At 39.7% G+C, this 19,216-nt stretch overlaps 1 protein-coding gene across 1 annotated transcript; it reads left to right on the top strand.

Annotated features, from left to right (window-relative positions):
* Nucleotides 1–15,903: 15,903 nt before the first annotated feature.
* On the top strand, nt 15,904–16,869 carry LOC128526709 (odorant receptor 131-2-like). The gene has a single exon (XM_053498844.1). It carries the CDS (start codon nt 15,904–15,906, stop codon nt 16,867–16,869), a length of 966 nt encoding a protein of 321 aa, XP_053354819.1.
* Nucleotides 16,870–19,216: the final 2,347 nt, after the last annotated feature.

Genomic DNA, 19,216 nt, shown 5'->3' with positions numbered 1-19,216 from the left:
AAAATTGTGGAGGGTTTTAAGACTGAAATACTTCTTTGATAGCAAATTTGCCAAACACCATGCAAGCTACCCGTACTATGCCCTACTTGTACTATATATCCTCTTTTTGAGGATGCCTCAAAAAGATCATGCATAATATCTGGAGAATATCCTGTCAGAACATTAGAGTGAGATAGATTTTTAGTGATGATGCAATGGCTTTTCATTCCATAACAGCTTGCACCATTCCCCTGAGGCAATTTTACATGGGAGTCATGGAGTTGTTTTGTCCTAATACTTGACACACCTGACTTTACCTCTTTGGTTTTAAAAAACTTAACTTAAAAAACTTAAGGAAACTGGTTGCCCTAAATAATTTAAATATAAGAGTCATTTTAACAACTATTTTAAGTTGAATTTAATTTTAATTTGTCAAATTACTCTATTACTCTAATTGCATTAAATTACAGAGAAACATTTTTTATTTATTTAGTAATTTTCATTTTAAAATACAACAGTACAGTGAAGACAAGTTTAAAACAAGTTTTTTTTAGCAGGTTTCATACTTTTCTCTCTGATAAGAGTGCGTTCTCAACAGAGCCAATAACAACCCTAGTTTTAAATGCTTAACTTGCAAAATGTGTGAACAGTTCTTATATAATAGAACAGTTTGTTTAAACAAATATTTGCATTTAAGCACATGAACGTACTGTATTGAACACATTGTGTTTACATATACAAGTCTATGCAAATGTAACAAATTTTTTCATCATCAATTTGTTCATCATATTGCCAGTGTGAAGCTTAGTTGTGTTAATGTGATAAGGATGAGAAGATATACATTCCAATTTCTAAAATAAAATAAAGTAATCACCTATAAAACTATTTGCCAAATTTTACATGTGCTTACACATGTTATCAAATGTACAAAGTTTCTCAGCTTAGGAGGCATAAATATGGATCAGCTGATCACAATTTAAACTTCATTTGCACAACCATATTTGTAAGAAAAACACAAGCATCCTTTTCATTAAACAAAGCAAGTGAAAATTTGTTTCTTATAAAGATTTCACAATCATAGTGTGCTAGTTACTGCTGCAGGGTGCAGTATTTTGATCACTTTTTTGTTGTCCTATAATTTTTTTTTGCAAAAGTAAAAAAAAAAAAAAACAAACAATATATGAATAAAAGCAGTTATCACAAAATCTGAGCTGGGTATTTTTTTTTTCTCCCCCACACTGAATTGAGCAATTTTAAAATAAAAATAAATAAAACAAACATTCCAATGTCTTGTGGAGTAGACCCTTTTACACTGTAGCTGCAAGCTGATTTTTCAAAGATAAATCATATGCTTTGGGTAGATCAAGTGCAGGACATATATCAGTCCAAAGACAGAATGCCTGTGGCAGATTGTCTGGTTCCATCACTGAATTGCCTTCCAAGATGATGCACACTCTGGAAGGGTTTCGCTGTGACCTCCTGCATCAAAACAGAGGATTCTTACTGGTATTTGGTTGTACGAGTCCTCATCAGTGACATCCTAACAAAGAAAAAAAAAAAAAAATTGTGAATAAACAGCTTCAGCCTGTCATATCACTAACTAGTAAGGACAATGTACAATATTAAAAAATAAAAGTCTGGGAAATATTAATTAAATGATTCTGAAAATTAGCACCAGACAGTCTTCCTTAAAGAGTTAATCTAAAAATAAAAATTTAAGATGTTAATCCGCCTACCTCAATGGTATCCAAGATATAGGTGACTTTGTTTCTTCAGTAGAACACAAAGATTTTTACCTTGAACCGTTGCAGTCTGTCAGTCGTATAATACCAGTCAATGATTACACAATCTTTGAAAGGAAAAAAACATGCACAGAAAAATCCAAATTAAACCCTGTGGCTTGTGACAATACATTGATGTGTAAAGACACTAAACAATCAGTCCGCACAAACAAAGAAAAAAAAAAGAACAGTTTTTATATTGGGTTACACACTGTATCAGATTTAAAAAAAAGGTAAAAAAAAAAAAAAAAAATCTATAAATACTGTTAAGGTTTTTTGTGCGGACCGATCGTTTCATGCAGAGCTGGCCAACGAAAAATCATCTGGCTGATGTCAGTCTTGTCATAAACTACTTTTTTTCTGCGAAGAGCAAATGTCATGTCCATGTGTTTCTTGACAAGGGATCCATTTGGATTTGTCTTTTTCATTTCAATCGAAAGGACTTCACGAACTCCTTCAAGGCTGTGGTCATTTATTCCCTCTGGATTTTCAGGCAAGAAATTTATTTTCCCTTTTTTTGATGTCTTTGTTGGGAGGATCATCGGTTGTAGTGTGTCTCCCACGTTTACCAGCATTGATACTGACTTCAAGTCAACCCAGCTTGCGCATTTTGTTTCTATAATTTCCCATCTTGAATTTTAAACTATTTTTCCATCCTTCCCAGCCAGAGGATGAAGCTGGCTCTTTAAGACATGGATGTGTTTGTACCAAGGCTTCGGCAACAGCATCAAATTTTTCCTTTGTTGGATATGCCTTAAACCTATACATGGTCTCAGCCAGTTTTTCCAGAATGTCATGTTTCATCTCTTTAGCGACTTTAAGGCTCATTTCATCTCTCAAATGTTGGAGTCGATACTCGACATCAACTGACAATTTCGAAATGGGAAATGCATCTGGCCACTGAGAACTTCTATCCAGAAAAGAGACAGACAGGATCTTGGTGTCTGACATAGTAATTTTCCCTATATCCCCCTCAGAGACGATAACTCTCATGGTTACTTTCTGTTGGAAAGCCATCTGTAAAAAGACAAACATACAAGACATATTTAGCAGACAACATTAGTTCTCCTTGCAACTTGTATGCTGATAATGGGAAGACATCGTTCACAACCACACATCGACGTGACATCACAGCAGAGAAGGTGGTATGATCTCAAGTGCTCACAGTACCATGCTGTCATTTTGTGGCAGAAAAACCAAATTTGTGTGTTAGCAGCAACAATCTTCTGAATTTGGACAAATTCAGAAAGACCGGAGCATGAACCAGTACAGAGAATCATGCCTGAATGATACTTGATTTCACCCAAACAAACAGATGATGCAACAAGAACTGACCCAGACTGAGCCAGATTGTTTTTAGTGATTACATTCTAAACATTCGTGATGAAAGAGGCAAGCAAAACTGGTGTGACCTTTGAGAGTTCAACTGATGGTTTAAAAAATGAGCTAAATCAAGATGGTAACTGACTGCTTTCTGGTGTTTGGTAGCTAGTTTCAGTGGAACATTTTAGAAATTCTGTGCATTGGGAATTGCCCTTTTAAAGAACTTGTGCTTTCTCTCAAAGCGCATTGTCCAAATTTCACACAGCGAACCAAATTTCCTCATTAGCTGAGGGTAGTGTTCTAATTAGTGATGTTTCAGCTTTAAATGAAAATCTGTCTGTGATCTGCCATCTTACATTCCAGGACTGCAGTGTTTTTTCAGTAATGCTGTGGTGCCACAACTAGCTCAATAATGTCTTTGAGAAGCATGAGAACTTAGCCAGTGTGGTCACCATCTGGGACGTAGCTGCCAATGAGAAATGGAAGAAGCTGTGTGAGACACCAATTCTCATGGGCATTTCCACCAATGGTCCCTTTGGTGGAAAATCCCTTTCCAATCACATGTGGTCTGTCTGTCTTGTCAGCAAATGTGTAATTAAAGTACTTGATGGCATGATTTAACACATGTAGAGTGAACTTTTAGGTCTCCTATTAGGTCTGTAAGACACAGGGACAGCTCAATTGAAACAACACCTTCGAAGACATCATGCATTATTTCAGGAGGGTACCCAGTGACTACATGAAAGTGATCAACATTCTCATTTAGTTGACAGGCACCTGATAGAGACCAGAACATACCTCTTGCTGCTGAACATCACCACTGCCTGTGTTTGCATTTATACATTCATTTACAGAATCTGCAAAATCTTTCAACAGAGAAGCTCTTCAAGAATCCTGCAAGAGAGTGGGCACCAAGATTATCAGCTGCAACAAATAATACTGTACCTCTCACAGTTTGCCTACCAAGTTTTTCCAGGTAAACACCATTTTGCTCCAACATCTTCAGATCATATAAGGGGTTGCATAACCAGACTTTTTGACTATATATATATTGCATAGTAAAGCAAGCTGTATTGAATTGAGGGCTGAACTATATTTTGCAGGTATGTTGGCAATGACCCAATACACAGCACACATTTTATGTTTTAGCTTTGACGTTCCAAGAGGATTGGCCATTTCAAAGTCATCGATGTAAAGGCCTAGAGCAATTGTGAATTCATGTCTTGTAAAAAAAGAGTTTTCATTTAAGTACTGCCCATCCACATACTGTACTTTCTGTATTCCTGTGCTACACTGACCTTTTCTGACATCGCTCTGTTTAACACATCAGTGTTGTTTAGCAATTTCTGTAGCATGGAAAGATTGGGGCATATGCAAGTGGTTTTGGGCCTTTTTCAACAATATATTCAATTGGGCTAACCAGTGGAAACTGTTGACGTACATAGGCTGCTCTCCTTTTAGCAGTCCCTAAAGGTCTATCTTTGACACAGAACTTATAACCTCTCTTAAAACTGTCTCATCCAAGTCAGGATATTTACTTAACACAGCTCTGACTCTGTTGTGCACAACCGGCTGTAAAAGTTTATGAATTTGACAAAGTTGTTTTACAACTTCTTGCACAGAACTCAACTAATTAGCTAAAAACGCCAGGACCTGTTATGTTTCATATGCTCGCAAACAATCCCTCAATGAAAAAGCAAGAAAAATACAACACTGACAACTCGCCTCACGGGAGTTAACGTTAAGACTTTGCACCATTAGTTGTCGGTTGAAAATACCACCACGTCTTTTTAGTGTTAGCAAACAACCCCTCGATTTACAAAAGTAAACAATAAACTAATTAATTAAGCGTCTGCGAAAAACGCTTCACATACGGTATGTGGGATCGTTTTTTACCACGCGAGAGTGAGAAATCAAGAACTTTAACAGCAAAATGCCCTAAAGTATTAAAAAATAATGTTACACCCCTAAAACATCAAACACCCCTTTGATGGGAAGAAGAAAAAAAATGAACAGCCGATGCCACGACTGTGCCCGCCGAATTCTCCTTCCAGGTGTTCAAGCCAGACCTGCATAAAAGAAAAGCGGAGACATATTTAAAACAGTGTTTTCCAACATTCACAAACAACCTCTCGATGGAAAAATGAAACAAAAACGGGATAAAACGTTTACATTCGAACTGCTCACAAACAACTCTATACAATCAAATGCATATGCAACCACGCAAAAATGGCGTCTTCTAAAATCTGCATTGCAACAGATAGTGGCTGTAGTCACTAAAAGTTGACTTTTAAGGAAGACAGACAAAGTCAGGAAACTCTAATTCAGATGTAGACAGGGGACACTTTTCAGTCACAAACTACTGTAGAAAAATGCAACGCTAGATATTCAATTAATATCTACGATACTTAACTTACAACTACTTTTTTCCAAACTCTCCCAGACTGACCAATTTTTCAACTTTTTTGTCCCCTTACGAAGAGTGAACATATAACAGATAAGTATTTTATACTATCTTATAATATATTCACTCGAAACGCATGTTATATTGTTACGTTTTAATTGTTTTGCAGCACACCGCTTCTAGACGGCTTTCCATTAGCATCGCTAGCCCGTTAGCCCAGCAATCACAAGTTTGTTTACGCTTTTTCACACCGGTTATCTCCGTTTCTGTACACCATGTCGGTTGTGTCTTTGCCTCTGAGTGCAGGTGAGGAGACATTGGAGCTACACGTGGTGGATTTGGAGCTGGAGGCCGTGGAGAAGCTGATCCGCAACCTACAGGTGAAGCTGGCCCCACTAGAGCAGCGAAAAGCCACGCTGGAATCGTCGCGGACCGACGCTCACCTGTCCCAGGTAAATCCTCGGCGTGAGAATTTTACTACGACCTCAACTCCGCGTGTTTCTCTGCCCAGGTCCAACTCACCGAGGACGCAGCCCCCAGGTTTCCTTCACCCCGGCGCCTGGATACCACAACGCCTGGATGCAGCAGCAGCGGAAGATGCGCGCCAAGCCCCGGGCGAGGACCTCTCCTCCTCCGCCACCACCTGTCTTCAAGATTGCGACCCAAAACCGCTTCGCTCCTCTCCGCGAGACGGCACGCGATGCGCTGGTCATCGAAGACCCCATCGTCCGGCACATGCGTGCTACCACGGCTAAAGGTAAGGCGTACACTCACTGTTTACCTGGTGCATGTGTTCTTGATGTTGCTGCACAGGTGCCTGCGGCCCTGAAGAAGAACATTTGAGCTGTGGTTCTTCATGCTGGCACAAACGACACCAGGCTTAGGCAGACGGAGATCCTAAAGAAGGACTTCAGGAGCCTGGTTGAGAAGGTCTGCAGCACATCACCCACGACAAAGATCGTCGTATCTGGACCGCTTTCCACATTTCAGAGAGGAATCAAGAGGTTCAGTAGATTATTTGCCTTTAATGAATGGTTACAGTCTTGGTGTCAACAACAGAGATTACCCTTTGTTGATAACTAAAATGTTTTCTGGGAGCGGTCCTCTCTGACAACATCTTCAGGACACTACGAACCATCTGACTGGCGGTAAGTCATACCTTAGATTCTTTAGATATAAGCCACAATACAACTCACCATACTAATAGACGCACACACATCGCTTGTCCTATAGAAATTGTGTCTGTTATAGTGAGAAAAAAGAATAAATTCGTTAAATCCAGCCGAAACAATCTGATAACCATTAAACCAGAAAAAGGCCAAATATGTAAAAGAAATCTACCTCTAAAGTTTGGACTTCTCAACATTAGATCCCTTGCGCCTAAAGCACTTATTGTTAATTAAATTATATCAGATTATTATTGCCTTGACGCACTCTGCCTCATCGAAACCTGGCTTAAACTAAATGAATATATTGGTCTGAATGAGTCTCCTCTGTCAGGATATTTTTATAAGCACGAGCCCCGTCTAACTGGTCGCGGTGGTGGTGTCGCCACTATCTACAATAATGTACTCACTGTTACTCAGAAAATAAGGCCCAGGTTTAACTCATTTGAAGTGCTCATTATTAATGTTGCACTCAATGAAATACATAATAAACCCTTGCTATATTTTACAATGGCCACCGTGTACAGACCCCCAGGGACATATGTCAATTTTCTTAAAGAATTTGGACATCTGCTATCAGACCTATTGGTTAACTTTAACAAAGTGTTGATAGTAGGAGACTTTAACATTCATGTAGATGATGCTAACGACGCTTTAGCCCTCCCATTTATGGACTTACTAAAATCCTTTGGAGTTAAACAAAATATAAATGGAGCAACTCATCACTGTAATCATACGCTAAATTTAATTATATCCCATGGTATAAATGTCTCTAATATAGAAATTTTACCTTAAAGTGATGATATCACAGATCATCACCTCCTAATATATACTCTACCCATAGAACAGATTAGCTGTGTCTCCCCACGTTATTGATTTGTTAGAAATATGAATTCGACTACTAATGACAGATTCACAATTAACCTGCCGGATCTGTCCCAATTTCTTATTAGACCCCTACTGTAAATGCAGACGATCTAGATGAAGTGACTAGCAGCAGTGTACATTAGACACTGTTGCTCCCATCAGATTAAAAAAAGTGAGAGATAAAACACTTGCACCTTGGTACAATAGTCATACTTGCGCCCTAAAGAGAGCAACCCGTGACCTCGAGCGAAAATGGAGAAAAACTAAATTAGAAGTTTTTCGAATTGCGTTTTAAGCTATAGACAGGCTCTAAAAACTGCAAGGACCGAGCATCTTAGCCAACTGATAGCAAGAAACCAAAGCAATCCCAAGTTCTTATTTAGTACAGTGGCTCACCCAACAAAACCTAAGATGCCTGCAGAGAGTAGTCCATAACATTTTTGTAGTGAAGACTTTATGGACTTCTTTAATGAAAAAATCTCTAGCATCAGGAAGAAAATAATGGAGGTTCAACCTCTAATAGCATCTCATGAGCTAGTTTAGCCTAAAGCTTCACATTTAGTTTTTCAGTGCTTTACAGGTATAGGACAGGAAGAGGTTTATAAACTTATCCCCTCAGCTAAATCAACAATGTGCCTGTTAAACCCAATCCCAACCTGATTTTTAAAAGAAGTGATGCATACGATTGGAGAACCACTTTTAAACATTATTAATTCCTCATTATATTTAGGTCACGTCCCTAAACCTTTCAAGTTGTTAAGTTATTAAGCCGCTTCTTAAATATAATTTGGATGCGAATGAAACAACAAATTACAGACCAATTTCAAACCTTCCCTTTATATTAAAAATATTAGAAAAAGTAGTATCAGCTCAAATATGCATATTCTTGCAGGAAAACAACATCCTTGAAGAATTTCAGTCAGGTTTCAGGCCCCATCATAGTACAGAAACTGCACTAGTAAAGATTGCAAACGACTTGTTTTTAGCTTCGGACCAAGGCTGCATCTTAATACTAGTCTTGCTTGATCTTAGTGCTGCATTCGACACTATAGATCATAATATTCTCAAAGTTCGGTAACAAAATCACATAGGTATTCAGGGACAGGCATTAAAATGGTTTACTGTAGATCTTACCTGTCTGAGCGATACCATTTTGTAGATCTAAATGGAGAACCGTCTGGTGTAATGCCAGTGATATATGGGGTCCCACAAGGGTCAGTTTTAGGACCTCTGCTGTTCTCAATATACATGCTTCCCTTGGGTAACATCATTAGAAGATATGGGATTAGTTTCCATTGTTATGCTGATGATACCCAATTATATATCTCAACAAAACCAGATGAAATACCAAGGTTTCTAGATTAACCGAGTGTGTCCAGGACATAAAATATTGGATGACCAATAACTTTCTTTTACTAAACTCAGACAAGACAGAGATATTACTCATCGGCCCAAAAACCAGCACACAACAGCTTTTACAATTCAGCCTGCGTTTAGAAGGATGTACTGTTACTACTAGCTCAACAGGAAAAAACCTGGGCTTAATATTAGACAGTAACTTGTCCTTTGAAAATCATATTTCCAATATCACAAAAACAGCCTTTTTCCATCTTAGAAATATTGCCAAACTTAGGAGCATCTTATCCGTCCGTATCTGATGCAGAAAAGCTAGTTCATGCATTCATGACCTCCAGACTGGACTATTGTAATGCATTACTAGGTAGTTGTCCTGCATCCTCAATAAACAAGCTTGAGTTAGTCCAAAATGCAGCCGCCAGGGTTCTCACTAGATCCAGAAAATATGATCATATAACCCCAATATTATCATCTCTGCACTGGCTACCTGGTCAGTTTAGAATTAAATACAAAATAGTATTACTTACATACAAGGCTTTAAATAGTTTAGCTCCCACATACCTAACCAGTCTTTTGATACACTACAATCCACTACGCTCCTTAAGATCACAAAACTCTGGACTTCTTGTAATTCCCAGAATTTCAAAATCTACAAAAGGGGGTAGGGCTTTTTCATATTTAGCTTCAAAGCTTTGGAATAGCCTTGCAGACAGGGTTTGGGGCTCAGACACAGTTTTCCAGTTTAAAAGTAGACTCAAGACGCATCTCTTTAATCTGGCATACGCGTAACTCATCTCATAACTTCATACTTCAGTACTGTACATCTATCCTGAATGGCAACTACGCTAATTCTCTCCATCTGTTCTGTACTTTTCTACCCATCCCGAGGCATCTGGAAAATGTGCCAGCTTTAGTAGACAAAGGCCAACCCTGCGAGGATCCTGAGGCATCCAGAGAAGGACCAGCTCCAGCTGGATTTTGCTTTATGATGGTTGGAGCTACACATGCTGCTCCTGTGCTCCCAGTGATCCAGACCGCATCTGCCCTCTGCACCTACTGACTCATCCCTATGCTGAACTGGACTTCATGTTAATTTAAAGAATTTCTGTTAAACACACATCTGCATAACACACATAATGTTATATCATCTCTATCTGTTATCACCCAAATGAGGATGGGTTCCCTGTTGAGTCTGGTTCCTCTCAAGGTTTCTTCCTATTGCCATCTCAGGGAGTTTTGCCTTGCCACTGTCGCCGTCACCCTTGGCTTGCTCATCAGAAACATTTCATTCATTCATCTCATTATTATCTAGACACATTTTTCTTACACATACACAATTTATTATTATTTTTTTTAATGAATTGCGTTCATTTTTGTGAAGCTGCTTTGAGACAATGACCATTGTTAAAAGCGCTATATAAATAAAGTTGCATTGAATTAAATTGAATTAAATTGAATTTACCAAATAAAATATACTCAAAATACCAAAAGTTAAGTACCATTACTCAGTATGCAAAATATAATGCAAGGTAAAAAGTAAAGTTCCCTTTCAAAAGCTACACTCAATGCTGCGTGAAAACACTATGAGAACATCTCTTTGTTTAACCGGTTGTGAAGCATGTGTGTATCAAACATGCAAAATTTTGGCTTATATAACCTCGGTCAGTTGACGTCGTCTGTTGAGGTGCTCCTGCAGGTTATAAATAGGAGTGAGCCGAAAACATCCTCAGGTCTTTTTGTTTTCAAGGTCCGCATTGTGTTTGCGTGTGTGTGCAAAGCAAATATACAAACAAAAGCAAAGAAATTGTGAGAGAACTCACCAATATGGCAGAGTTTGATAGGAGATGCGTGCATTTGTGAGAGTGTGAGCACTGTGATCTCCTCCCTATTAACGGCTTTTGCGCGCACCTTGCCTTCTTTAAAGAGAAACTGTCGTGGCGCATTCGTAGGGTTCACGTGCCAATCTGGCAGACGCTCATGAGATGGAATCCTCCCTTTTTCTCATACTCTTGCCGGATCAGGAAGTTTTAGCATCCACTTCTCAAGCGCACCCCGGCGGTTCTTGTGAATGGCTGGAAGAGACTTCCTCTTTGCTTATGCGGAAATAGAGATGGCCACCTTATAATGCTACTCTAGTGATAACAGAACGTATGAGGATTTACTAGAAGTAGTAACACGTGCAGTCAAACGATTGCATATCGACTGGGCGCAGAAGCAAGATTCCCCCAAGCGCTGAAAATGAGACGACAGATCTGTCTCTCTGTGCAACCAAGCAGACGGCCCATGCTATCGGCCGCTCTATGACTGCCGTGGTGTCCATGGAGAGACAGAGATCTGTGGTTAAACCTCACGGGCATCAAGAATAAGGATCGAGCTTTTTTTCCCCGTCTCACCTTCCGGCCTTTTTGGCAACGCTGTTAATTCTTTTGCCATTAGGTTCAGGAGGGGAAACTATATGAACAGGCCTTTAGGAGGTTTCTTCCCCGCCGTGCTTAGGAGTCGGGACCCTCGGTCACCCAGTGCGGCCAGGTCTGGCTCTCACGAGGCGTGAGGCATAGAAGGCAAGTGTGACTAGCCAGGCACCCCCTCGTAGAGACTGGGTTGGGGCTCGCCGCGCTTCGCAATCTGCCTCAAAGAGGCCGGACCTGAGGTGCATCACCTCTGCAAAAAAGAAGTCCTGAGGCTCATGTGCCCAGGACCGTGCGGGTATCTCCCCCTGGGGAGGGGCTCGTAGAATTCCTTCACAAAAAAAAGTGTCTTCCCTGGCTGCCCCAGGAGGTGTTAGGTGAACAAAATGTTAGGTGTTCGGTAACCTCCTGCCACATTTCAGGATGCCAAACATCTAACACCCCCCCATCTAGCTGAAGTGTCAAAACTTGTGCTCCTTTCGGGAAACCTGGCAGTCTGGAAGCTACTGCCAGGCATATTTCCTTGGGTACGAAGGACTGTAGAGAGAGGCTACAGGATTCAGTTTGCACATCGTCCTCAGCGTTTTAACGGTATGGTCTCCACTTCCGTGAAACCGGAAAGGGCTTATCTGCTGACTCAGGAATTAAAGACTTTGCTGGAAAAAGGGGCCATAGAACATGGTCCCCTGCCAGACAGAGAGTCAGGCTCCTACAGCGTCCAATTGTAGATCTTCGCGGGTTGAACCGCTATCTCAGAAAATACAGGTTCAAAAGGTTGACTATCAAAATGATTGTTTCTCCAACCAGAAGATTGGTTTGTGACAATCGACCTGAAGGACGCATATTTCCATATAGAAATATTCCCACAACACAGGATGTTCCTGAGGTTCGCTTTCGGGGGCGATGCTTACCTGTATTGGGTCCTTCCATTTGGCCTAGCACATACACAAAATGCATGGATGCAATCCTGGCTTCTTTACGACTCCAGTTCATCCACATTTTGAATTACATACTGTACTGTAGACAACTGGCTGATTCTGTCTCAGTCTCAGGAGCTAGCGCTTCGACATCGATGTCGTTCTAGCTCATCTCGATTCTTTAGGATTGAGACTCACCGCCAGGAAAAGCGTTTTCTTTCCTGCTCAGACGTCAACATATGTGGGCGTCACATGGGATTCAATCGCGCATGTCGAATTCATTTTCAATACACTGAGGAAAATCAAGCTAGGCCAGAAAGTGACTGTTTATCACTTTCAGAGATCTTTAGGTCTCATGGCAGCTGCGTCCACGGTTATACCCATGGGCCTTCTGCACATTCTATGTGGTTCAGACCTCGGTTTCTGACTTTGGGTCTCACCCTAGGTCCGTTTTGTTATCACAAGATGCTAATGACAGACGCTTCTCTTACAGGCTGCAGTGCAGTCTTAGATGGTCGTCCAGCCCAAGGGATCTGGAGAGGTCATCTTTTTGCGTGGCACATCAATTGCAACAGTTTCTTCAGCAGTTGAGAGGCTACCGTGTCCTAGTGCAGGTGGACAACACTACGGTAATCTTGTACATAAATCACCAGGGCAGACTGCGCTTGCGTCATTTGAACAAGCTAGCGCACCAGGCTCTGCTTTGAGCACAGGACAAGTTCATGTCCCTTAGGCCAATTTACATTCCGGGGCATATGAATGTGGTAGCAGACTTGCTGTCCAGACAAGCTGTGACATATGGGGAATGAAAACTCCACCCCAAAGTGGTCAGTCAAATCTGGGAGAGATTTTATGTAGCAGAGGTGGACCTCTTTGCCTCGCAAGAAACAGCACATTGTCCCCTTTACTACTCTCTGATTCCTCCAGCTCCCCTGGGTCTGGATGCGATGGCCCATACATGGCCCAGATTATTTATGCATTTTCTCCAATAGCTCTTCTCCCAGGAGTCTTGGCGAGGGTCCGTCAACGGGGTTTGTGCCTCTTATTGATAGCGCCCTGCTGGCCGACCAGAGTGTGGTTCTCGGATCTAATATCTCTGCTCGACGGCTCACCTTGGGTGATTCCAGTGAGAAGGGATCTTCTGTCTCAGGCGCAGGGGACAGTATTTCATCCCCGGCCCGAGCTCTGGAACCTTCACGACTGGCCCCTGAGAGGGGACCAATTAAGAGATGCTGGTCTTCCAGCCAGCGTAATTGAAACTATTCTAAGTGCTAGGGCTCCCTCCACTAGAAGAAGTTATGCCCTCAAAGTGTATTTAAAAGTTGGTGCATGGCAAAACATGTAAATCCAGTCCACTGCCGAATTGTTCCAGTGCTGGAGTTTCTGCAAGAAAAGTTGTCCTCGAGCTTATGCTCTAATACTCTCAGAACGTATGTACAGTATGGTCTGATTGACACCCCTTTCGAACTACTAGAGTCAGCGCCTGTCAGGCTTCCCATCCTGCCTAGACTTTGCCCCGGGCTAGTCAAAGCTAATCTGCATCCTCACCCGAACTATCTTCTAAAAGGTCCATTCTCGACCATGCAACCAGTTGTTCTCAAAGCTTTCTGTCCTCCCCCTTTTACAGCTCCGGTGCAGGAAAGACTTCATGTACTGTTTCCAGTACATGCTCTTCAGATTTACATCCACCGCACTAGCTAGTGGCGTAAGTCAGATCAGCTTTTTATATGCTATGGGGGCGGCAACCGGGGGGCGGCCGCCACTAAATAAACGCTTTCACGTTGGGTGAGAGATATCATTTCTCATACTAGTGCTCATTCGACCAGAGAGATTGCCTCATCAATTGCATCAAATGCGCGTTCCCTGTGCCCTTTTCACGGGGGTGGGGCTAAAAAAAACGCATCCTGATGGGGGAACCAACTTCAACACAGCACCGGCTTTCAAAATCCCGATCAGTATGAACCAGCAGGGGTTTGCAGATTATAGTGTTTGAAAGGTGAGGTTGAGGAAATGTACAGTCTCATTAATATAAACATGCAGCTAGTAAATTACTTAGCTGATAAGGTAGTCTTGACATTTATTCAAAACTTACCTCAAGTGTCGAACAAAGTTGGAAGTTGTGGCATCTCCGTCTGTAATTTTCGACCCGCATGTTTTACATACTGCAATTCGTTTTTTGTTGACCACCTCGTAATTTTTATAGCCAAACGAAACTACCTTCGGTATCATTTCGCGAATTGGCGCGTGCACGTTGTTGTCATGTTGGACGCTGTCGAATCAAAAGAATCTACGGTACTTTGATTGGATGTCGTGCCGAATGCGCGCCTGCTTTCTGTCACACACACGTGCACAGACACATAAACAGAGATAGAGCGGACCGTGTTAACATACTTTTTATATTTGGGCTTTTTATGGGAAGTAGCAAGTCTTTACAAATCAATAGGCGCAAGTCAAAGTGAAAGTCCGAGTAATTTATGTTAAAGTCCAAGTCGAGTTGCAAGTCTTTTTATATTTTGTCAAGTCGAGTCTAAAGTCATCAAATTCATGACTCGAGTCTGACTCGAGTTCAAGTCACATGACTCGAGTCCACAACTCTGCCCTGAGGGTCCAGACACTTGCAGTGCGGCGGCGTTGGTATTCTTGTTCCTATAGCGTTTTCACGCAGCATCAAGTGTAGCTTTTAAAAGAGAACGTCTCGGGTTACTTTGCTGTAACCCTGTTCCATGAAAAAGCGGGAACGAGATGCTGTGCTCCGATGCCGCACTGATGACGTGACTGGACGTCCTTTCAGACAAAAAAATTGACCTGAGGATATTTTGGGCTTACTCCTATTTATAACCTGCAGGTGCACCTTATCAGATGACCTCACCTGACCGAGGTTATATAAGCCAAAATTTGGCGTGTTTGATACACACATGCTTTACAACCGGTTGAACAAAAAAATGTTCGAAGTCAAGCAGCCGTCTAATCATCTCCATGCAATTCTGCAATAATTCCTTTTGAGATCAGATTAAATTTGTATGGAAAATTACTAATTTTATAAAAAATTGTTAATACAAATTTTTGAGGAAAATGGGTATAATATTTCTCCTTTAAATATCACTTTAGAGATTTGAACACAAATTTGTTTAAGTTATAAACAACAATGTATATCCACATTTCACCTTAAGCACTAATTTGCTTAACAAATTTCACCTTAAGCATTATTTGCTTTACTTAATAGCCCTAAATTAAAATAACTTTTGTTTGCACTTTTTGCTAAATAGTTTTATTTTACTTGTTATATTTTACTTTTAATAGTAACTATTTTAATTACCTTACCACCTATACAGTATATGTAGATGTAGGTGTTTACTTTAAAAATAAGAAAGGATGTGTGTGTGTGTGTGTGTGTGTGTGTGTGTGTGTGGTAAGATCAAGCATGTGTCAAAAGCTGACATTGTCCATAGGGAGAGCACAGTCACCTTGGAAATTCCACCCCACACCTCCTTGTTAACACTCACTTAATCTATATAAACTTCAGCTTTACCATGAACCTTTGTTAACCAACTACATTAAGTATATCTTACACAAGGAATCTTTAAGTCAATATATATATGTTCAACAATGTAATTTTTTTCTTGGAGTAAAAAACATCTTGGCTAGTTATAGCATTATTGTCAAGACCTTCACAGTGATTAAACAGTTCTGTGGCTTCAGAAAATGAATTCCTCAGGGACTGTTGTAAGAAAGCAGGATAGCTTTGAAGAATCTTTCAGCAAAATGTTTGTAAGTGTTCTTCTTGGATTCATCATCATTTGTATCAATGGTTCATTTGTTTTCACTTTCTTTAAAAGCTCAGTTTTCTATAACAATCCAAGATATATTTTATACATATATTTGGTTGTCAATGACATGATTATGGTTGGTGCCTCTGTGGCCCTCCTTGTAATGACATATACATGGAAAAATGTAAGCATTTCATTCTGTTGTGTATTAGTAATGACAGCTTCAGTCACTCAGAAGAACACACCATTAATCTTGTCTGCTATGGCAATAGAGCGTTATATTGCCATTTGTAAACCTTTGCATCATTCTCAGATCTGTACATTGCATAGAACATTTATTCTTATTATTTTGATATGGGGAATTGGACTTATTCCTCCACTTGCAGATTTGGTTATTTCTGTCATCCTGTTTCCTCTGTTCATTTTTAACACTGTTACTGTATGCAGTTCATCATTTATGTACAACACTGTTTACCATGAACAAAGAAAGCAAACTACACAAGTAATTTACACCTCCTTTGTATGGATTGTTCTCATCTGCACATATTGTAGGGTGCTGATTATAGCCAGAAAAATGTCAAGTGACAAGGAATCTACTAAAAAAGTTAAGAGCACAATTCTGTTGCACGGAGTACAGCAGTTGCTTTGTATGTTGTCCTTTACCCCTCCTGTGTTAGACTTAGTTTTTCTTCATATTATGCCTTTTCAATGGACAAAAATTAGCTTTTACGCTTACTTGATAACAAACCTCGTACCACGCCTGCTTAGTCCACTAATTTATGGTATTCGAGATCAGACTTTTGCCAAACACCTGAAAAAAAATTTCTCATGTAGGGTATTTATTGCAAAAGTAGGATCAGACAAAAACAAGGCAAAACATAATATGTTGTTTGTTACATAAAGTCTTCATCATGTGAATAAATTAAAATATGGGAAAACCCCATAATAGATTTAAAGTTAAGTTGTTCTCAAAAGGGGTTACATTGGCAAACTTAGATAGCATGAAAAAGGAAAGAAAAGAAAAAGAAGAAAGTATATAAAGTGCCATTAAAAAGTTTATGGTTATTTTTTTTAATATTGCTTTATATATATTGTGCCATGAAAAGTTTTTTTTTTTTTTTTTTGCATATTTGGATGTTTTGCATATTTTTGCATATTTTAATGCTTCAGATCATGAAACTAGTTTTTCCGGAGTAAATTCAAAATGCAGTTTTAAATGATGATTACATTTATTAAGGAAAATCAGGCACCTATTGTATGTGAAAAAGTAATTGCTGTCTCTCAGCTCATTAAATCATAAATGAACTGTGATATTTGGAATGATGACAAAAATTTATTTTGCCACACTCAGGCCTGATTATTGCTTGACCTGTTTAATAAAGAAATCACTAAAATAGAGTCTAAAAAAATTCAAGAACAGATAAGAAAAACTAATTTACGCATCAGTCTGGAAAGGAATACCAACTAATTTCTAAGGTTTTGGGACTCAAACACAGTGAAAAATGAAGAACCCACAAATGGAGAAAACTTGCAACAGTGGTTATCCTTGCCAGGAGCAGCCTACCATTTCTCCAAGAGTACAAATGATAACATCTAAAGAACAGCAGGCCGTATTGCCTCAATGTTTATGATTAAACAACAAGAAAGAGACTGGGCAAAAGTGGCATCAACGGAGGAGGTAAACTGCTGACCAAAAAGAACACAAAGGCGAAATATCTTGATTATCCCCAAGACGTTTGAAAAATATTCTATGGACTGATGAGACAAAAGTTTAACTTTTTGAAAGTTGTCCGTCCCGTTACATCAGGCATAATCACGGTGTTTTGTAAAAAGAACATCATCCCATGATGATGGTAGTGTGATAGTCCTACCTGGACTGGACCTGCACAACTTTTGAAAATTAATGGAACTGTGATTACTGTGCTCTACCAGAAAATTCTGAAGTAAAAAGTCCAAACATCAATTCATGACTTCAAGCACAAGCGGACTTGGGTAATGCAGCAGAACAATGCTCCAAAACATTATTTGAATGTAAATAAATACATAATTGAGGTTTGAGTGGCTTAGTCAAAGTCTGGACGTAAATCCAACTGAGATCAGATTAGATTTGTTCTCTAATGAGGGACTTTATTCAGGGGGTTTAATAATTCTGACATTGCAGTAATAATTAAAACAGAGAAATCACTTGCAGTTATGTTGAGCTATTTAAATTGCTCTTGTTTTACTGATTTATTACAAACAGCTGCAAGTAAGTAATTTTGGCAAAAAACAACTACAATTTTTTAATTGTAAGTGCGACAAGTATGCAAAAAATAAATACATAAAAATAAATCAGGAAGCGGCAATTATTTACCTATATAAAGAAGGCAGCATGCAGTGATTCTTTTTTTCCTTGTCGTCTGAGGGTGTAACTACTCATTTAATTTAAGATTTTAATTATTTTAGATCACACCGTAACTTTAGATGGCCTTTCTGTTCCATCAAGTGCAACAGTGAAAGACCTTGGTGTGATTATTGATTCCAGCCTTTCATTTGAAGCTCATGTAGATAATATTACCAGGATAGAATTCTTTCACCTCAGAAATATTGCCAAGATAAGAAATATATTGTCACTAAACGATGCAGAAGAACTAGTTCACGCTTTTATCACCTCTAAATTGGACTATTGTAATGCCTTACTGTCTGGTTGTTCAGCTAGGTGCATAAACAAGCTTCAGCTAGTCCAGAATGCAGCAGCGAGAGTCCTCACTAGAACCAAAAGATATGAGCACATCACCCCTATCTTATCTTCACTCCATTGGCTTCCTGTGAAATTTCTCATTGATCTTAAAATACTACTCTTGACATATAAAGCATTAAATGGTCTCGTGCCGCAGTACCTGAGCGAACTGCTAGTGTCTTACAAACTGCCACGCCTACTTCGATCAAAGGATGCAGGCTGCTTGTCAGTACCGCATATTATGAAAACTACAGCTGGGGCAGAGCTTTTTCTTACAAAGCCCCAAAATTATGGAATAGTCTTCCAAATAGTGTTCGGGACTCAAACACAATCTCAGTGTTTAAGTCTAGGCTAAAAACCTATTTATTTAGCCAAGCATTTTTATAAATAGATTTGCCATAGGTAAAGGAGCAGATCTGGGGGACTCATGGACGTAGAGTATTAGGTGAACTGGTATGTTTGGATGCTGTCTTCCTCACTCTCATTGATCACTCAGGTTTGCTGACGGTGAGGTGATTGTTTGCTTTAC

Source organism: Clarias gariepinus, chromosome 6 (genome assembly GCF_024256425.1).
Source record: "Clarias gariepinus isolate MV-2021 ecotype Netherlands chromosome 6, CGAR_prim_01v2, whole genome shotgun sequence".
Classification (NCBI taxonomy): Eukaryota; Metazoa; Chordata; class Actinopteri; order Siluriformes; family Clariidae; genus Clarias; species Clarias gariepinus.
This window is presented reverse-complemented; position numbering and strand designations above follow the sequence as displayed.

Excerpts from the sequence above, each read along its gene's own strand:
- LOC128526709 (XM_053498844.1), top strand. The coding sequence starts at position 15,904 with ATGAATTCCTCAGGGACTGTTGTAAGAAAGCAGGATAGCTTTGAAGAA.